This window comes from Pavona decussata, unplaced genomic scaffold, assembly GCF_977016875.1.
Source record: "Pavona decussata unplaced genomic scaffold, jaPavDecu1.1 SCAFFOLD_129, whole genome shotgun sequence".
NCBI lineage: Eukaryota > Metazoa > Cnidaria > Anthozoa > Scleractinia > Agariciidae > Pavona > Pavona decussata.
The window spans coordinates 159,431-178,419 of NW_028145543.1; the positions used below are offsets into that span (position 1 = coordinate 159,431).

General features: G+C 37.5%; 3 protein-coding genes and 1 long non-coding RNA gene across 4 annotated transcripts; 2 read left to right on the forward strand and 2 right to left on the reverse strand.

The window, feature by feature from the left end:
- The first annotated feature begins 89 nt into the window (after window positions 1-89).
- LOC146468758 (beta-2 adrenergic receptor-like) lies at window positions 90-3,498 on the forward strand. The gene has a single exon (XM_085124173.1). It carries the CDS (start codon window positions 2,173-2,175, stop codon window positions 3,286-3,288), a length of 1,116 nt encoding a protein of 371 aa, XP_084980299.1. The 5' UTR covers window positions 90-2,172; the 3' UTR covers window positions 3,289-3,498.
- Window positions 3,499-5,016: 1,518 nt separating this feature from the next.
- On the reverse strand, window positions 5,017-8,885 carry LOC146468759 (uncharacterized). Its single transcript, XM_085124153.1, has 2 exons — window positions 8,269-8,885; window positions 5,017-7,675 (listed from the first exon to the last, which is right to left on the reverse strand). The coding sequence occupies exons 1-2, from the start codon at window positions 8,270-8,272 to the stop codon at window positions 7,218-7,220; spliced, it is 462 nt and encodes a 153-aa protein (XP_084980279.1). The 5' UTR covers window positions 8,273-8,885; the 3' UTR covers window positions 5,017-7,217.
- Window positions 8,886-12,108: 3,223 nt separating this feature from the next.
- On the reverse strand, window positions 12,109-13,738 carry LOC146468760 (somatostatin receptor type 5-like). Its single transcript, XM_085124163.1, has one exon. It carries the CDS (start codon window positions 13,442-13,444, stop codon window positions 12,350-12,352), a length of 1,095 nt encoding a protein of 364 aa, XP_084980289.1. The 5' UTR covers window positions 13,445-13,738; the 3' UTR covers window positions 12,109-12,349.
- Window positions 13,739-15,746: 2,008 nt separating this feature from the next.
- On the forward strand, window positions 15,747-17,770 carry LOC146468761 (uncharacterized). Its single transcript, XR_014867405.1, has 2 exons — window positions 15,747-16,146; window positions 17,066-17,770. It is a non-coding gene; the product is annotated as an uncharacterized LOC146468761 (long non-coding RNA).
- The last annotated feature ends 1,219 nt before the right edge of the window (window positions 17,771-18,989 follow it).

Sequence of the window (18,989 nt, forward strand, 5' to 3'; positions counted from 1 at the left end):
ATCATCTCATATTCAGTGCACAAAGATGGCTACAACCATCAGTCCATATCCAATAAGCGCGGGTGGAATTTATTTTTTTGTTGTTGTTGTTGTTGTTGTTGTTGTTGTTTTCTTTGTTTTTTTTTTTTTTGTTTTATTTTGTTTTTTTTTTGAAGCAACCAAGACATATTGCTATGTCTTCCTGATTTCCTATTGCAAGAAAGATCAGAAGACGATTTAGGAGCAGCAATGTCTCTGGCATAATGGCTTTATTCTATGGACGCTAAACTAATCAAAACTCGGGGATTACATTATCCGCTAAATGATCCAGTTTTCCATAATAGGCAACAAATAACATAAGAAGGGAATAACATAAGGGGTTCATGTAAAACGAAACAAGCAGCTCCTGGAAATTTTTAGAAGGTCAAGAAAATATCAACCACACGACACAGGAAAATAAACATTCCTGCTTATTCACAATTGAAAAATATAAACGAAGGGTAGGTGTTGTTGCCATTTCGGTTGAGACACATTTTTGGCCTTGCTGTGAAAGCCAAATGACTGGAACTGTATGTCTCGGTTAATTGAAGCCGCCATGTTGTATTTGCAAAATCTCAGAGATCTTGTTTTAAAATCCAATATTCTTCTCTCGGCCAAAAGATATGCGCCCACATTGCACGCTCTTGAAACGGTTACGAAAATTGCGAGTGGGTAAAAAGCACAAGAATTTCCATTCGGAACGTGAAAATTATCCACTGGGACGGCCAAAACACTCATGTTTCATTTACATCCCAACCTGAATTTCCACCAATTTACTTTGTAAATGGCACACAACCAATTATTTCTGGGTTTGTTTTAATTGATTCCAATACGTTTTTAGCTTTGTGAGTTAATTACACTGAATAGTAGGTGTCATTATTAGTCCCTTTAATTTAATAAAGTTTTTTTTAACTGTTTTTTAGCCTATTACATAAGAGTTTTGAAGTAAATAATTAAGTGTAAAGATTGTCTGAATCTGTTTGAAACACCGAAAGTCTTTTAACGATGGTAGAAAGACACCAGGAAAACAACTAGGAAAAGCTGCCCTAATGTCCTCAATTTGCAAACGACTCTTGTTTAAAGAAAGCGAATAGGTAGAATAATTTTTCTTCAGAATGAACCATTATTTGGAGACTTTCTTCTTCAATTGCGCCAATACGTTTTCAGCTTTGTGAATTGATTCTCTTGAATAGCTTGAATAGTAGGTGGCTTTTCTTTGTCTATTAAAGAGGAGTTTTGAGGTCAATAATTGAGTTTGAAAGCTGTCTGAATCTCAGTATTAGAAACACCGACAGCTTTTAACGTTGTAACAAAGACACAGACAAGAAAAAACTAGTAAAAGCTGCCCCAATGTTTTCAATTTGAGAACGACACTTGTCTTAAAAAAGCAAATAAGTAGAATAATGTTTCTTCAGAATGAGCCAATATTTGGAGACTTCCTTCAATTGTGCCAATACGTTTTTAGCTTAGTGAATTAATTGTACTGGATAACAGGTGCCATTATTAGCTCCTTGAAGGTATTTCACGTTATTAATGATCTGTTTGGCTTTTTCTTTCTCCATTATTGAAACGTTTGGGGTAAACAACCGAAATTCCATTTGAAGTTCGCCGAAAGCTGTCTGTAAATGTTTCAGACATCGACAAATGTTCAATTTACCAAGTTTCTGTGTAATATAATAGCCTATCGAGCTTAATGTAAATAGTTTATTCTGGCCAAACGAGGTTTGATTTTGTACCAATTATAACGCTTCTTGACGATAACAATCTGCTTGTTTCTTTAAACGTACCCAATGGTGCCATTGTTTCTTTCACATACAAATAGCACGACTAAAAAAATTGAAAGCAGCTGGACGCTTCATTGTTGAAAGCAGGTTGATCACTGGACGATTCTTCAGTTGAGTTGAAGTTGTTATTGCCAATTGCCGGTTAAAGCACGATTCTACCTTGCAGAAACATTAACATTTGTCGCTGTCTTCGTTACGAAGCTGTAGCGCACCTGATGACCAGTGGAGGATTAACACAAACTAACTGTTGATGAAGTGTTTCTAGGTATTGGGGACATAAATTATTATATTCTTTGCTCGATCTTCTAGGCACAGCTGAGTCCTCCGCGTCTATCTTTGAACACCATTTCTTATCACTATTGACCGGAAAATGGATGAAGAGAATTTCCAGAGGCTTTTGAATGGTTTAACATACAGAAGCAAAGCGGCCGTTGTGTTCGAATCGGGTTTAATCTTACTCATTATTACAGCGGCGTTTCTCGGCAATTTGATCATTATTTGCGTTGTTTGCCGGAATCCAAGACTAAGGACTGTTACAAACATGTTCTTGGTTGGTTTATCAGTGACCGATTTTCTGACTTCGTCTCTAGTAATGCCTTTTACAGCATCCATTTTGATCCATGGAAAATGGGTGTTCAGTAAAGGCGTTTGCGTCTTTCAAGGGATAATAATTCTTTGGTTGGTGTGGACCTCCTTGCATATGGTGACCTTGATGGCTATAAATCGATACTTTTGTGTCCGAAGACCAAATTTATATCGGAAATGGTTTACTAAGAGAAACACCATTGCCATGATTATAACTGTCGGTGTTGTTTCCTTCATCTTGGCCATATCACCATACTGGAGTGGACTAGCGACTTATCTCTTTCGCCCGGGGAAGGCGACGTGTTTTATGACATTCGACCCCAAACGAAGACTGGGAAAAATAGCGTACACCTTCTTTCTTTTGCTAACTTACACAGTATTGCCAATGGTGTGCATCGCAGTTTGCTATTACAAAGTTTTTCGCGTGGTAAAGGAGCATGCAATTGCAACCAAGAATACCATCGGCTCATGTGCTAGGCGCGGAGGCAATTTGAGTTTAGAAGAAACAAGAATGACAAAAATGCTTCTAGTGCTTGTAGTTGCATTTCTTGTCTGTTGGATACCAGTAATTACAGTAGATTTCCTGAACACCGTAATGGGAACAGGCAGCCTACCTAGAGCAGTATACGTCTTCTACACAACGAGCGCGTTTGGGAGCAGTTGTATCAACCCTATTGTATGTCTCTCGCTCAACGCAAAAATACGTCGGCAGGCAAAGAAGACATTATTATTTAAAAGGCTGAGGCAAGTGGAAGATATGGAGAGAACGATAGAAACTAAGCCAGAGCTTACAACTGTACGTGTCAAAGAAAACGACGAAACGCAGTTAAAAACAATAACAGGTGAAGTCTATGAAAGTAGTGCAGTAAGAAAAGAACAGTATAGAGCTTCAAGGCATTAAGCATATATAGTAAGATGATCTTCCTCGCCGTCGTCCGTACGAATGTCTTTTTGACAGAAAACACAAACATTTTAGTTTACATTTTCGCGAAGACAACGGAACCTTTAAAGCTTGTCAATTATTTTCGCGGTGGAATCTTTCAAAATGCTAACTTAAAACAGAAGATTCGCTTTCGAAGCCATATTCATGAAAAGCTAGCGCAAAATGTGACGAAACGTTTTGAGAGAAAAAATGAAAAAGGCGGTCTTTAGTGCATGTAGGATATTTTAAAAATCGCAAAGTTTTGGGAAAGAAGAAAAGTACAGAATAAAAAGTATTGCAACATATCTTCAAGCCAATGAAGAAGATCAATGGGAATGCATCATGGCTGAGCTACTGTACTTTTCATACAAAGTACAGTCTTTGCTTATCTCATGTGCGAGCCGTTTAGATCATTTATGGCTTAGACTGGTACTTACATAATGTCCTACTAGCTTATACTAAATGTTCCCTGTGGAATATCTATACGAGGAAATGCAACTATTACCTCATAAATGCTTTTACGATGTCGCTGTACAAAATATAACTGTAAATACAATCCTCGATTAAAATGGAGTTTGAGAGTATTGAAATCTAACAGGAACTTTCTTCGTAAATCGTGTGATACGGGTCTTATAGTAAAGCAATATCTCTGTGGAACTCTACCAGTAATCAAATCAGAGCCATACCTATCTTAAATAGAGTATAGTAGCTGGTAGGGTTTTAGTCAGAGATCAATTTGTAAATAGCATTGTTTTAAAAGTAAGTTTCATTGTTGAATTTCGTGTAAAATAGTATTTACTGTTCACCTCCCGGCATTGAACTGTATTATCGTGCGCAATGGTTAGAAATAAAAGTGACCAATGATGGCTGGCTATCCACTGGTTTGATGTGCACTAAAACAATAGGTCATTTCCGATGAAATGTCTAAGCCTCCTAAGGAAACATCAACGCCCAAAGAAATACAAACTTTAAACACTATTTCCGAGCTGTTTTGAACCTCATTATGAAAGCGAAGCTAAGTGCAAAGTCTTAATTATGAAAATCAGTTCATATATAGTTCTTTCTCGGGGAAATCCCTCTACATTTTCTTCCCGGTGTTCTAAGAGCAATTTCATGTGAGCAAAAAGGTTTCCATCAAATAATTTAGCAGTTTTGAACAAAATACAGCAAAATCGTCGTGCAATGCCTCTTTTAGCCCCATCAAGCCGACCCCTTCCATCGAATAAAGGCAGGTTTAGTCTAATGGAAATATAAAAAACTTTCAACCTTACCAATGCAAAGACTGACTTAGAAATAGTGCACCTTCAAGCCAGTTTGATGATCAAGGATGTTTACCGTATAAATAGAAATTTTGAAATACGTGTCCCGGGGTATTCAAAACAGCTACAATGTTGTACAAGGACCAAGTCTCCTCGGTGTTGGTTACATGTTGAAATTGAGTGTTTTAACCTGATTGTTATGCAGCATGACAAATACCACTTCATTTAGTTTTCAGTTTTCATCTCACGGGTAGTTTTAATCTTGTTTATCAAATTAAGGAATCAATCTACAAGATTTACCGAATTTAGATGAATTATTATAGAATAAACTAAACAATCAGATGATTTCCCTAGGTGCGAAAATACACACGCCGTAATATTTGTCAGCAGCCCCCATGTGTTCGAAGAAGAGAACATTTTCTGGCGAATTAATCTCGAGAGAAACCTTGAACTTCGAGGATCAGATAATTTTTAAGGTCAAACACCCAGTAATATTTCTGAAACCAAATTGAAAACATTGTACACATTCCAACGATCATTTCTTCGTTTAATTCTGGGCTGACAGAATAAAACTTCACAGCTCGCTGTTTCTTACACGCAGATTTCAAGTACACTATTATTTTTATTAAAAGAACGTCTAATTTTGGGGCTGAGGCTGAACGCTGTTAATTTTTTAGCAATTTGAACCTGAAAATGATGTTCTAAGTTGCTTATTTTTACATTTCCATAAATCAAATCCTGAGACGGGAAAAGAAAAGAAAGAAAATTATTTGCTGTGTTGCCTGTGGCATGCATGCTAACTTCAGTTCTTCGTGCGTGACAGGCAACCGGCTCTCGGCATTTGTGTTGTTATGAAGTTTTACTTTTATTTTCCTGTACTCGTACTGCTTATTTGAAAAACACGAATGGTCTGAACTGCCTCTCAGCCCCAGTGAGGTATGTCCTTAGTATGTTCTTAAATTTTTAAACAAAATCAGCCTCGGCGAGTGTATTTAACAATTATTCCACTCCCGCGCGTTGGATATGAGATGAATGGTAGCCAACGAGGCTTAAGCGTCGAGTTGGCTATCATCTCATATATGTCCAAAAAGCGTGAGTGGGATAATTGTTTTATTAGAAACAATCAAGAAATATTGTTATATCTTGCTGATTACACTTTGAAACAACAACCAGAAGACAATTGAATGGTCGCTAATTCTCTAGCATGGTTTAATGGCTCATATATCATGGCCGCTTAGCCAATCAAATCCCTGGAATTGCATTACACAATGACCATTTTTTAATAATTAGTTTTCCTGATACGCGTTTTTCATTTTTTGTGGACGAATTATTTTTCACCCAGAGATAACGAATAACTCTCGGATTTATTTTTCGAGATTTAGCCTAAAAACGTGACTGAAGAAAGTATGCAGCCGATTTTCTCGGGATGCTAGTCCAAACACTGGCTTTCAAATACAAAACCACATAAAAAATGAAAGTAAAGAAAAAATATGATTTAATTCAAACTGAAATCCAAATTTTCCTTTATATTATATCCAGAAAGACTTTAAATTTTAAAACCATTCAGTTTTACATTTAAGGATGGTGCCTTCTTAATGATACAGAGGAATTTTTGCAAAGTTTGACTATGAGGGAAAAGCAAATCTTCCAAGGGCTATTGGAATCTGAAAAATAATTAGGGTCAACCACGCATTTTTAAAGATAAGCAACAAGAATTCCGAAAAGCTTTAAAATACGTCACAATGTATCTCAGTTTTTTTCCAAATCTCTGAAAAATGCGTGCATGGTTGCCCCTAATATTCTTTTGGATTCCATGAAGCCCAAGCTAAGACCTGTTTTGTCCACACAGTCATAAACCCTCGCCAAATACTTTTGTATTCGTAGGCACCGTCTTTTTAAAGAGAAACCCCGAGTCTGCTTGACCATTCCGAAGTGCGCAGAGCATATGCGCAATAGCAAAAGGGAGGCCCGTCCCGATGTCTGTATTCTGGTATACAAAGAGAAGGTGTACATGTTCATTATATTTTTATGTTATTTCCTGCAGACACAGGACAGTGCCTTTAACAAGATGCTGTAGATCTCCTATTGATACAGTTCATAAAAGAAATAATTTACCTTTTGCAGATGTCCTTGATCCCCGATTCGCAATAACTGAGTCATGGCAAGTACCCAATTATTCTCGCGCTCCTATTGGCTTAATCGAGTCACGTGCACAACAGCAAACAAGTGGAAATTTTGCTGCAGATTAACAGTTTTTGCTCGCATCGGCTGTTTTATTTTAAATTTCCTCTTGTATATCCCGAACTGCATGGAACGTTTCTGTCGACATGACTTATATTTTATTTAGTTACAAATCGATCTTTTTTTATACCTTGGCTCATTTGTGTTCTCTGGTTTACATAACCGACCCTAGTTTATCTTCCATACTTTCTCACAGAGTCTTTTTTTAAATCACGTTTCGTGATTTTGGCATGGCATTGAAAATTCAACCGGTGTCTTAAGTCTAGATATGTTCCAACAGTGGTATATTTTCTCTTGATATCATCTTATCGGCAGTCCACGCTGGCCAATCGGAAAATTACTTCATTTAAATGCACAAAATTGCTACAATTATGTTTTCTAATTCCTTTTTCTTTTTCCTCTGGGAAGTTAATTTTCACAGACAGCTGTATCAGAAATATCTGGAAAATCATTCTCTGTAATATCCATGCTGTAGACCCACGCAAAAATATCAGCCACATTCTCTTCAGAGTCCACAGAAAGTTTAGAATCGCCAACATAACAATTATCGCGGTTTCCAAGAAGATTAAGTTCGCCGAGTTGTCGTCTTGCCGAGACAAACGGCATCAAAATTTCCGAAGGAAAATTCCGTGTAATTTCGCTCACGTAGATCGGTTTCAGGGCATCCCTTGCCGTTGGAATACAAATTTCTTGATCGCTTCTTAAGTGACTTCCCGTTCGTGCAAAAAACCTTCGTCCTGGAAAGCATCGCTTGAAATTTCTCTGGCCTCGAAAGGAACATGACGATTTCTTATCGCATTTTCTTGATAACTTGAAATTCTTGCACATCCTGCGAAAAACCAGCTTGCAAAAGGCTCTCGAGATTCCTGCGAAGTAAGAATCAAAATTAGACTCAGCTGACGCTTGTTTGTTTGTGTGTTTTTTTTTTTTTTTTAACTTTTAGAAACGAAACCACAGCTGTTTGGCTATGTGGCAGCTAAGAACATTACAGCAAAATGATTGGGCGAAAGAATGAGTTTCACATTTCATTTACTATTTTCAACTTTGATTCATAGTTTCTGGAGGAATTGGAAATATTTAATTCACGAGGCGACTAGTACTGATCTCAAACAAGTTTTTTGGTGACATCACGTTTGAGCTCGAGTTCGTTGACAAAATACTAAAGAGTAAAATTTAAATACGAGCTATCGACTAGTACTTTCCGCTGCTGGCGTTTGCCTCTCGATCAGAATTTTTAGAACAAATTTTTCAAATCATTTGCGGTTCTGAACTTCAGGGCTCGTAGAAGGCTCAAAAATGTCGACCGATAAACCTCCTACGAGCGTTCTCGGATAGATAGTCCCCATTTTCACCCTGTATTAAGCGTTTCAAGCCAGTGAAAACTACGAAGGACGGCGACTATCAAGATAATATCGGGCCCATCTATGACTACGTGCAATAGAATGACAACATTGCTGACCCATTGTAGCGAACGAATATACTCCTTTGAGAACTTCAGTCTACCGTGGAGAATTCAAAATCACTGATAGCGCCTCGTTCTTTCATTCAACGGGTTAGAAAGCTTGTCAGTATCACTTTCTTTGCGTCCGGATTTACCAAGAAACAGAGAAGCCTACTCCAAGATGTTTTCCTGTTCTTGCAAATGTTGCTGCGTATGGATCGAATACAAGGATTAAATTAAATCATACTTGCCTTAGTTGAATATATGCATGTCTTCACCACTGAGATAAAGTATCCAATGAAACTAGGAAGTTGCTTAATTCTTTGCCGTATGATTAACAACAGACCGCAAACCTTACTCAATCGCCTACGAGCTCTGAAAAACTACGTCATCCGGCACAGCTTAATCGTTCACAGCATGGCAAAGCTGAAAACATCTTAAGAAACACATGACTACTGGTATGTACGAAAAAGGAAGCAGAAGCTGGTATGCAAAAACATAATATCAAATCATCAGTCAAGGACGAGCTCGTTTCTTTCAAGGAGTATACTTTTCATGGCTAAGCTGTATAAGTCGTTTTTAACGTTTGAATATGTTGATGAAGGCTTAAACTCTCAGAAATGAAAACAGAACTTTCCAATGGTACTGTGTATTATGCCGTACAAGGTGGTCTTAAAGTAATGCGCCCTTAAGTCGATCTCACCGTTAAAATGAAAGTTATTGAGCAGTACGTTCCTGTGCTACTGTTTATATATTGTGTTATGCAATGTTTCTAACTTCTAAATTGGAGCATTCAAATGAAAGATTTTCAACAGCAATTTCCTGTGGTGCTGTTTATTGCATCGTACAAATTAATTCTAAATATAAATGGAATCGAATGTCATGTCTTTTGTAAACTTGATAGGATCTCTGAATCAACAGCAACTCTCATTGCAGCATTTTCGCAAACTAAAATTTATTTCAAGGGCAAATTGCCGCGATCTTTGAGACGATTCTCAGACATGTTGTCATTAACAATTAATGATAAACATAAAAATTGAGATTACGAAAAAATAAAACAACATAAAAATCGAGATTTACGAAAAAAAAAACGTTTATTTTAAATTTTGGTCCAAAAAATCCCATAACATTTACTCAATTGTTCGGCTAAAATTCATATTCTCATCCTATGCTTCCTCGATCCTTGCTTCGCACATTCAGGCTCCGCTTTAGAAAGGCGTTGAGGCAAGGGTTTTTAAATGACCATTTTTCGCACGCAAAAATTCAAAGCTCCTCTTGGATAAGCCGCTGCTACGAGTTGATTTCATTTAATTTTGAATTTTGTTTGATTATCATAATTGACATAATTCTGTCTTTTAATTTTTTGTTTTACCGAGTCATTCCGCGCTCCAGAACTCTGTAAGCCTTACGATTTATGGATCGTGTAAGCCCGTTGTTAATGCTAATTTGCACGTACGATTAATCGGGCTGATTTGACCCAACATGACAAAGGAAATTAATAAGCGGACGAAAATCGACCGGGTTTATAAAAATAAGGGGCAGTGCTACATAATATTTGAATCAGGCCGATTTTCGCTCCGCGCTACGCCAACAGAAAAAGAAATCGGCCGACAAATTGTAACGTGTAAATTGGTCCATGAGATTGAACTTACTAATTGGGCTGATAATGACTATGAGCTGTGATATAGTAAATTCAAGGAGCTTTCTTGTGGCAGTTCCTACTCGCTTATATGTAATTAGCAAACTCAGCTAAACTGACAACTGGTTTTCTCTACCACTCTTCGTTTAAAAGTTCTCCATGTCAAAGCAATTGATCATACAAGTCTCTCCGGAGCAGAATTCGTGCCCAGACACCTCACAGGTTTAAAAATGGGAGACAGCAAAGCTAGATTTGAGGACAAGACGGCCATCGCAGTCTATGTACGCAACTTGAGAAGTTATGAAAAAAAAAATTAAAAAATTCAACGTCGAACGTGACTCGAAGCCATGACCTCTGGATGCCGGTGTAGTGCTTCATCAACTGAGCTATAAAGTCAGCTGGGAGGTGGTCGTAATAAACCCGTGTAGCATGAATAATAAGGCTGAATGCATCGGAGTTGTTTACAAAACTTGAGTTGCGTACACAACTGGGATGGTCCTCGTGTCTCTATTTATTTCAGTCTTTGGCATTCCTTTACAGCAATCAATACTTCTATTTCGGTGTCAAATAATTAAAATACTATCAACGTCGGTGAACTTGGATATTGATTTTTAGAATTGTTCGAATGCTATGTGAGATTTCAAAGTAACTTTAAGGACATAAACAGAATTATTGTAAATTACTTTAAACGACATAGAATATTGTCGGCAATTTACTATTGCGAGTAACGGTCTCACCGAATTAGGTTCTAGATCTGGCTTTTGAGTTAGTGACTGAATGATCCTGAAGAAGAACTATGCAATACACTCAAACAGAAGTTGCTAAGTCTTCCATATTTACTAAGTAACTAGTAATAATCAAAACTTAGGGAATGCGTTCTATTATCTCGATCCCAGGCTCTCTCTCCTTTGTGATGGCATCCGCCCCTGCAAAAAAATCTCCGGGGGTACGTACCAGATACGCGTCCCAAGATCCACCCATCCATTCCGGCAATCAACGTTGTCCCGTACAATTTCGACTCTAATCTGTATTAGGAGTGCGTTCTTCCTATGCTGAACGCAATAATAACATTTATTTGTACACTATAATAAGAACAACTGAGCTGATGTGGTCGCGTGTCGACATTACTGATGACAAGAAAACATAAAATAGCATAAAACCCCACATATTTACAAGACAGTGAATATCTGTCTATAAACCTACTTACAACCAAATGCTCTATTTTACACGAAATTCGACGTTGAGACTTATTTTAAAACAATCTATTTACAATTTGACCTCTGACTAAAACGGCCTGACAAATATACCAGCTACTACTCTATTTAAGATAGGTAAGGCTCTGGCTTGGTAGAGTTTCACAGTGAATTGTTTTATAAGACCCTTATCACATGTAGATTTACGAAGAACGTCCTTGTTAGGTCTCACGCCGGCCCAGTTCTATCAAAGTCCATTTTATACGAGGATTGTATTTACAGTCATATTTTTGTACAGCGACATTGTAGAAGCATTTATGATCTAATAAGAGTTGCATTTCCTCGTATAGATATTCTACAGGCAACATTTAGTATAAGCTAGTAGGACCTTACGTGGGTACCAGTTAATCTCGTACCCAGATCTCCATTTCGACATTCCCGAACCAACTGAGATCTGGCTACGAGATTAGGTACCAGTTTAAGCCATAAGTGACCGAAACGACTCGCACATGAGATAAGCAAAGACTGTATTTTGTATGACAGGTACTGTAGCTTTAATAATACCAGCTACGATGTATTCTCATTTATAGTCTTCACTGGCTTGAATTCACGTCGCTCCTGATGTGATACAGTCAATCAGTACAAAACCTGAAAATGCATTATTTTAAAGTACCGTCCTGGCCCCAGTTGTTCAAAGAGCGGATAACTTTATCCACCGGATAGGTCGCTATCAGGCAGATAAAATGTGTGCAAGATTTTCCCGATAGCCCTATAATTTGTGGATAGGGTAGAAGCAAATGTGAAATTTAAGTATGGGATTGTGTGGAAAACTTGCCAAAAGCGTTAGGTGGAGTATATTTGCTCCGCTGGATAGTGACTTATCCAGTGGATAAAGTTATCCGCTCTTTGAGCAACTGGGGCTTGGCGATTGCATTTTCAACACTTTCCTTCTGTAGAAGATTACGTTTTCATCGTTTTGCGTTTTTTAAACTATCTTACACTAGAGACCGCCATTTACATTTCTTTTTTCTAAAACGTTTTGTCGCATTTTTGCGTAAGTTTTTCATGGATGCGGTTTCGAAAGTGACTCTTTTTTTAAGTTAGCACTTTGAAAGATTCCACCGCTAAAATAATTCAGAAGCTTTAAATCCTCTGTTCCGTTGTCGAAAATGTAAACTAAAATTTTTGTGTTTTCTGACAAAAAGACATTCGTACGGACGACGGCGAGGAAGATCGTCTTACTATATATGCTTAAAGCCTTGAAGCTCTATACTGTTCTTACTGCACTACTTTCATAGACTTCACCTGTTATTGTTCTTAACTGCGTTTCTTCGTTTTCTTTAACACGTACAATTGTAAGCTCAGGCTTAGTTTCTATCGTTCTCTCCATATCTTCCACTTGCCTCAGCTTTTTGAATAATATTATCTTCTTTGCCTCCCGACGTATTTTTGCATTGAGCGACAAACATACGATAGGGTTGATACAACTGCTCCCAAACGCGCACATAATGTACATGACATATAATGCTCTAGGCAGGCTGCCTGTTCCCATAATGGCGTTTAAAAAATCTACAGTAATTACTGGAATCCAACAGACAAGAAATGCAACTACAAGCACTAGAAGCAGTTTTGTCATTCGTCTTTCTTCTAAACTCAAATTGCCTCTTCGCCGAGCACATGAGCCGATGGTATTCTTGGTTGCAATTGCATGCACCTTCACCACGCGAAAAACTTTGTAATAGCAAACTGCGATGCACACCATTGGCAAGATTGTGTAAGTTAGCAAAAGAAAGAAGGTGTACGCTATTTTTCCCAGTCTACGTTTGGGGTCGAATGTCATAAAACACGCCGCCTTCCCCGGTCGAAAGATATAAGCCACTAGTCCACTCCAATAAGGTGATATGGCCAAGATGAAGGAAACAACACCGACAGTTATAATCATGGCAATGGTGTTTCTCTTAGTAAACCATTTCCGATATAAATTTGGTCTTCGGACACAAAAGTATCGATTTATAGCCATCAAGGTCACCATATGCAAGGAGGTCCACACCAACCAAAGAATTAATATCCCTTGAAGGACGCAAACGCCTTTACTGAACACCCATTTTCCATGGATAAAGATGGAAGCTGTAAAAGGCATTACTATTGACGAAGTCAGAAAATCGGTCACTGATAAACCAACCAAGAACATGTTTGTAACAGTCCTTAGTCTTGGATTCTGGTAAACAACGCAAATAATAATCAAATTGCCGAGAAACGCCGCTGTAATAATGAGTAAGGTTAAACCCGATTCGAACACAACGGCCGCTTTGCTTCTGTATGTTAAACCATTCGAAAGCCTCTGCAAATTCTCTTCATCCATTTTCCGGTCAATAGTGATAAGAAATGGTGTTCAAAGATAGACGCGGAGGACTCAGCTGTGCCTAGGAGATCAAGCGAAGAATATAATAATTTATGTCCCCAATACCTAGAAACACTTCATCAACAGTTATTTTGTGTTGATCCTCCACTGGTCATCAGGTGCGCAACAGCTTCGCAACGAAGACAGCGACAAATGTTAATGTTTCTGCAAGGTAGAATCGTGCTTTAACTGGCAATTGGCAATAACAACTTCTTCTCAAAGAAGAATCGTCCAGTGACCAACCTTCTTTCAACAATCAAGCATCCACCTGCCTTCAGTTTTTTTTAGTCCTGCTATTTGTATGTGAAAGAACCATGCAATGGCGCTATTGGGAAACAAGCAGATTGTTTTCGTCAAGAAACGTTATAATTGGTCAAAAATCAATATTCGTTTAGCCAGGATAAACTTTTTTACATAAAGCTTAACGTTTGTTAGGCTACTATGTTACAAAGAAACTTGGAAAATTGATGTTTAAAACATATTCAGACAGCTTTCGGCGAACTTCAAATGCCATTTCCGTGTTTTATTGCTAACGTTTCAATAATAGAGAAAGAAAAACCCGAACGGATCATTAATAACGTGTGAAATGTCTTCAAGTCTTCTAGTAATGACACCTGTTATTCAGTATAATCAATTCACAAAGCTAAAACGTATTGCCACAATTGAAGGAAGTCTCCAAATAATGGCTCATTCTGAAGAAAAATTATTCTACTTATTTCCTTTTGTAATTAAAACCAGTGTCGCTCGCAAACTGAAAACATTGGGGCAGCTTTCAGTAGTTTCTTCCTTGTGTCTTTGTAACATCGTTAAAAGCTGTCGGTGTTTCAAACAGATTCAGAGAGATTTCAAACTCAATTATTTACTTTAAAAGTCCTCTGTAATAGGCAAAAAAAAGCCCTCTACTATTCAGGAGAACTAATTCACAAAGATAAGAACGTATTGGCACAACTAAAGAAGAAAGCTTCCAAATAATGGTTCATTCTGAAGAAAAATTATTCTACTTATTCGCTTTTTTTGAACAACTGTCGTTTGCTACGGATTGCCAACATTGATCGCAAATTGCTTTCAATCTACAAACATTGAGGCAGTTTATGTCTTTGAAACGTCGCTAAAAAACTGTCGGAGTTTCGAACAGCTTTCAAACTCAATTATTTACTTCAAAATCCTTCTGTAATAGATAAAGAAAAAGCCAAATAAAGATCATTAAAGGGACTAGTAATGGCACCTACGATTCAGTATAATTAATTCACAAAGCTAAAAGTGTCTTGGAATCAATTAAAGCAAGCCCAAAAATAACTGGTTGCTTACCATTTACAATATAAATTGCCGAAAATTCAGGTTGGGATGTAAACGGAACATGACTGTTTTGGCCCTTCCAAGTGGATAATTTCCGGGAGAACGGAACTTCTGATAAGCTAGTTTCCGATGGAACGTTCCGAACGGAAATTCTTGTTCAGTTTACACGCTTCGCGTATTTCGTAATAGTTTCAATATATGGGCGTTTGGTTTTTGTTTTTGTTTTTGGCCGAGCAATGCAACCGTGTAGCCGCCATCTTTTATTTTAAAGCAAGCTCCCTAAGATTTTGCAAATCCAACATGGCGGCTACCATTAACCGAGATTCTGGTACTCGAGCGACTCCCAAAAACTCTTGCATTGCATGCTATAGTTTCAGGCATTTGGCTTTCACAGCCAGACCAAAAAATGAAAATAATTTTTTTCGCGGAATGCACTATGTATTATTCAACACATTGTAACACCGACCAAATATGGTCATGGTGAACTCGATATACGTCGTCTGCACGTAACAGATATTCTGCGATATGCGTAATTTCGTGTATCGGGAAGAAAAATGGCAAAGCTCTTTCAAAAAGTAACGACTTCGCAATTACACCAAATTATTAATATTACTGTTTCATAAAACAAAAAGAGGGCAACCAAGTTTGCTGTCAAGATTTGTAATGGTTAGTGCAAAGACTTTTACTAGTTATCACTTTGTTTATGAACTGGCAAATTACAGTTCAGCAATTTTGTTACGTTAATAGTGTTGTATTGTCCCGTATTCTAGCAAAGGCTCGGAAATTTTCAAACAGTATTTTCTTAGATTGGTTCTCGCAACAATTAAACAGAGTTCTCGACTCGTCTTGAAGAGATTGAAAAAACCACCGGAGAAAAGTCGACCTCGACAATGAAGTGCCTCGAGAAATTTTCTCTCTCTGGTAGACAAAAAGATGGAGGTAGCACAAAGCAATTACTCTCAGAAGCTAATCTCGTACCCCGATCTCAGTCGTCGGTTCGGGAATGTCGAAATGTGAGATCTGGTAAAGTTCGATACAACGCCATTTCTGGTTGGTTACCAGAATTAAGAATGCCTCATTCTAATCTGCTCTGTGATTGGCTCTTTCCTTCTGTGTTTGGTTTTCGCTCAGTTCGGGGAAGAAACAAAAACACGGAAAGTTTTCGCTCTGATTAAGATTGTCATGCGACGTTTTAATACATACATGCCCTTTGTGTGGGGAGAGAACAGTGAGAAATTGTTTTTTCGGAAGACAACAGCGACTTTAGCCGAAAAGAGTTTGCAGTAACGTTCAAACGGCCTTGCCAAATTACACAAGTTTCCAACACGATGGATATAAGCTTGCTTACTTTTGGGGATAAAATGGAGGTAGGTCATATATTTTTTTTTTTTTTTTTGGTATTTCTTGACAAAAAATGATTTTTTTTTTAAATGATTATTTATTTAGTAAACGCAAATTAATTTCCCCAAAATATTTTACCTTGAGTTCCTGAACACGCGCGCCGCATTTGCTAGCATATTTTCAGTTTTTGTCTTCTGCTAAAAGACTATTTTCCTTCTATAAATTGAACTGGACTTTGAGTAAGAGACTTCATAATATAATATTAGTCCTTTCAGACCAGTGTGCTTATTCCTTCAAGATCCATACAACATCTCTCATAGGACTTTGGAGAAGTTGATAGAGTGTCCAACAATATTATTATTCATCTGCTGGTGAGATCAATATCCCTCCCACCCCTCAGCTAAGAGAAATGAAAAATGTCCGACTTATGACCGCCAAAATAATAGTAATGAAACCCGTATTACAACAGAGAACACCTTGTCTGAACCGATTAGGGCTCTTTATGTAAGTGTAGTTAGTTTAATTTTATCCCCTCTCTCCCACCTACTGAGTTAAAAAAAATTTGGATCCAAAATATAAAACTAGCCTTCCTCTAAAATAAAAATGGAGACATTGGTTTACATGTCTGCACCACCTAATGTTTTGCAGGTCTATGCTTGTGATAGGCTTTAGAAAAGAAGTAGTTTTAAAAGGAGGACATGCCTCTTTGGATTTGACATCACTTATAGTTTTTAGAATCTTTGCCATTGTTCTTTTCTTCAAGATAGGGGAATTTCTCCATTATTTTATCATTAGTATGGAGTCCTTGAAGTACTAAACACACTTCATTTACTACTTCCATTGTTAATCCTTAGCACATTCTCCGATACAAATAGTTATCACTGGCCTCAGTTTCTCCTTTATTTCTTGTTAACTCTGCCTTAATTTCTTCCACCTGATTTCTAGGGAGAGGCAAGTTCCTAAAGTTCCTATCAGTGATGTGAATATCTTCAAGGGCTAAAACAGCTGGACACAGCTCAACACATAATTAACAGCAATGACAGTCATTTCGGACAACAGATATCACAACAGCTGCATTTCTCACACAAAAGCCAAAACCAAAGTGGTTATAAGCAAAAATTTTCCCCTGCACAGATTTCTGGGGTATTTACACTAATCTGTCATGATGGGTTGCATTTCTTCAATATTTGCACCAATATGATTGTTGTTAAAGTAAAGTTTTGATGTAGCAGGCTTCCCATCTCTTCCACTTTCTTGGAAAAAACTTTCCATGGTTTGCGGAAGACCAAAATGAATAAATTATTATCCTTCCAACACAATGAGAATCAAACCCCATTCCCAAAGATTGTGGCAAATAATATTCATTGTCAGTCTGTAGAGAATGAGACTGAGCCAAAAGTGCATTTTGAGGAATTTGGGGAGTAAGGTAGAACTGGTGATCCCCAAGCTTTCCACCCAAAAAGGCACCCCCAAATCCACACAGTACTAATGATGAGTAAATAATAGGCTGACAGGCTTAATTTTTGACATTGGTGGTGATAAGTTCATCTGCTATGGGCGAAAATATGTAATCAAACTGGTCAACATTACTTTGTGTTAAGATAGGAGGGCCTTTGTAGTACTCCATAAATCTTTCATATTCAAACTTTGTATGATTGTAGTTTGGTTGTTTTTCTGTTGCTGTTGTTGTCATGACAACAATCTTCGCTGTAGGGAATACTGAGGAAAGTGTTCCTCGTTTGCTGTACTCTGAAGTTGTGCCCCCTGAACAAAGATGCAATTAATTAAGAAAAAACTGTAGTCATTCACTGGGATGTTGTTATTCTTTTCATTAGAATAAGACAATGTAATTACCAGAAAATGGATAATGAGAAGGCTGAATAAAAAGGGATTCTCAAGTAACTTAAAGCCCTTTTTGATGCATGGGGTGGTGGAAGGACGAAGCATAAAAGAAGCTGCGATAATCACCAACAATATGGCTCTGTATTTATTAGCTTTTAACCTTTAAGCCTCAGTGTCAACATACAGTTTCTCCTTACTGGTCTCTACATGTCCATTTTTCATGGTAGCATTATAGGGAGGTTGTTGAAATATCAAGAAATTTCACCACTGGTGATCTCATGACCTCTCCTTGATTGTGTATTGATAAATATTAGGAGAAATTTTGATACTGATCACTACTGGGGCTTAAAGGTTCAAGGTTCACTGTTCTGATATTTTTTGTGTACTTGTGTGAAAAGTCCTTGAACATAATTTTGTTTTGCTGGTCTTAATATTAAGAAAAGTTAGGACCTGACATGGGTGCAAATATCAATACAAGAAAAATTTTTTTGCTCAAGGAATTGGCATCAACAAGGAATTTTCATCCAAGACAGACACTGTTTTCAAAGTTTCTTTTCCCCACCACTTCTCTGCAGTGGGTTTGTGTCTGACAGTTTGATTAAATGTTGTTTCCTGGCTATGGAAGGCCATGGTTAAGGAATACTTAGGAATTCATGGTTACTGAAGATCAGCTTACTGTGAAAGCTGTTGTTTTGCTGCAGAAATGGGTGACAGTTCATTAGAACACACAGACATGCACAGGAAAACAAATAGTGGAAATATTTTTTTTTTATTTGTTTTCTATTTATCTGCCATTTGCTACTTTTATGAGCCCAAAAGACCTTCACACCTTCCTATTATTATTGTTATTATTTTTTTTTTTGCTGAAATCAAGGATCCCATCAGAGGTGAGTGTCCAAGCACCAAGATAGCTGCTTTGGACATAAAGAACCTCGTATTATTCTTAGTGTATCATCCTCTATGCATGTACAAATAATGCAATGCTCAGTACAACAATGATTATTTAAGGAGCTCATTGTGCCTTGCA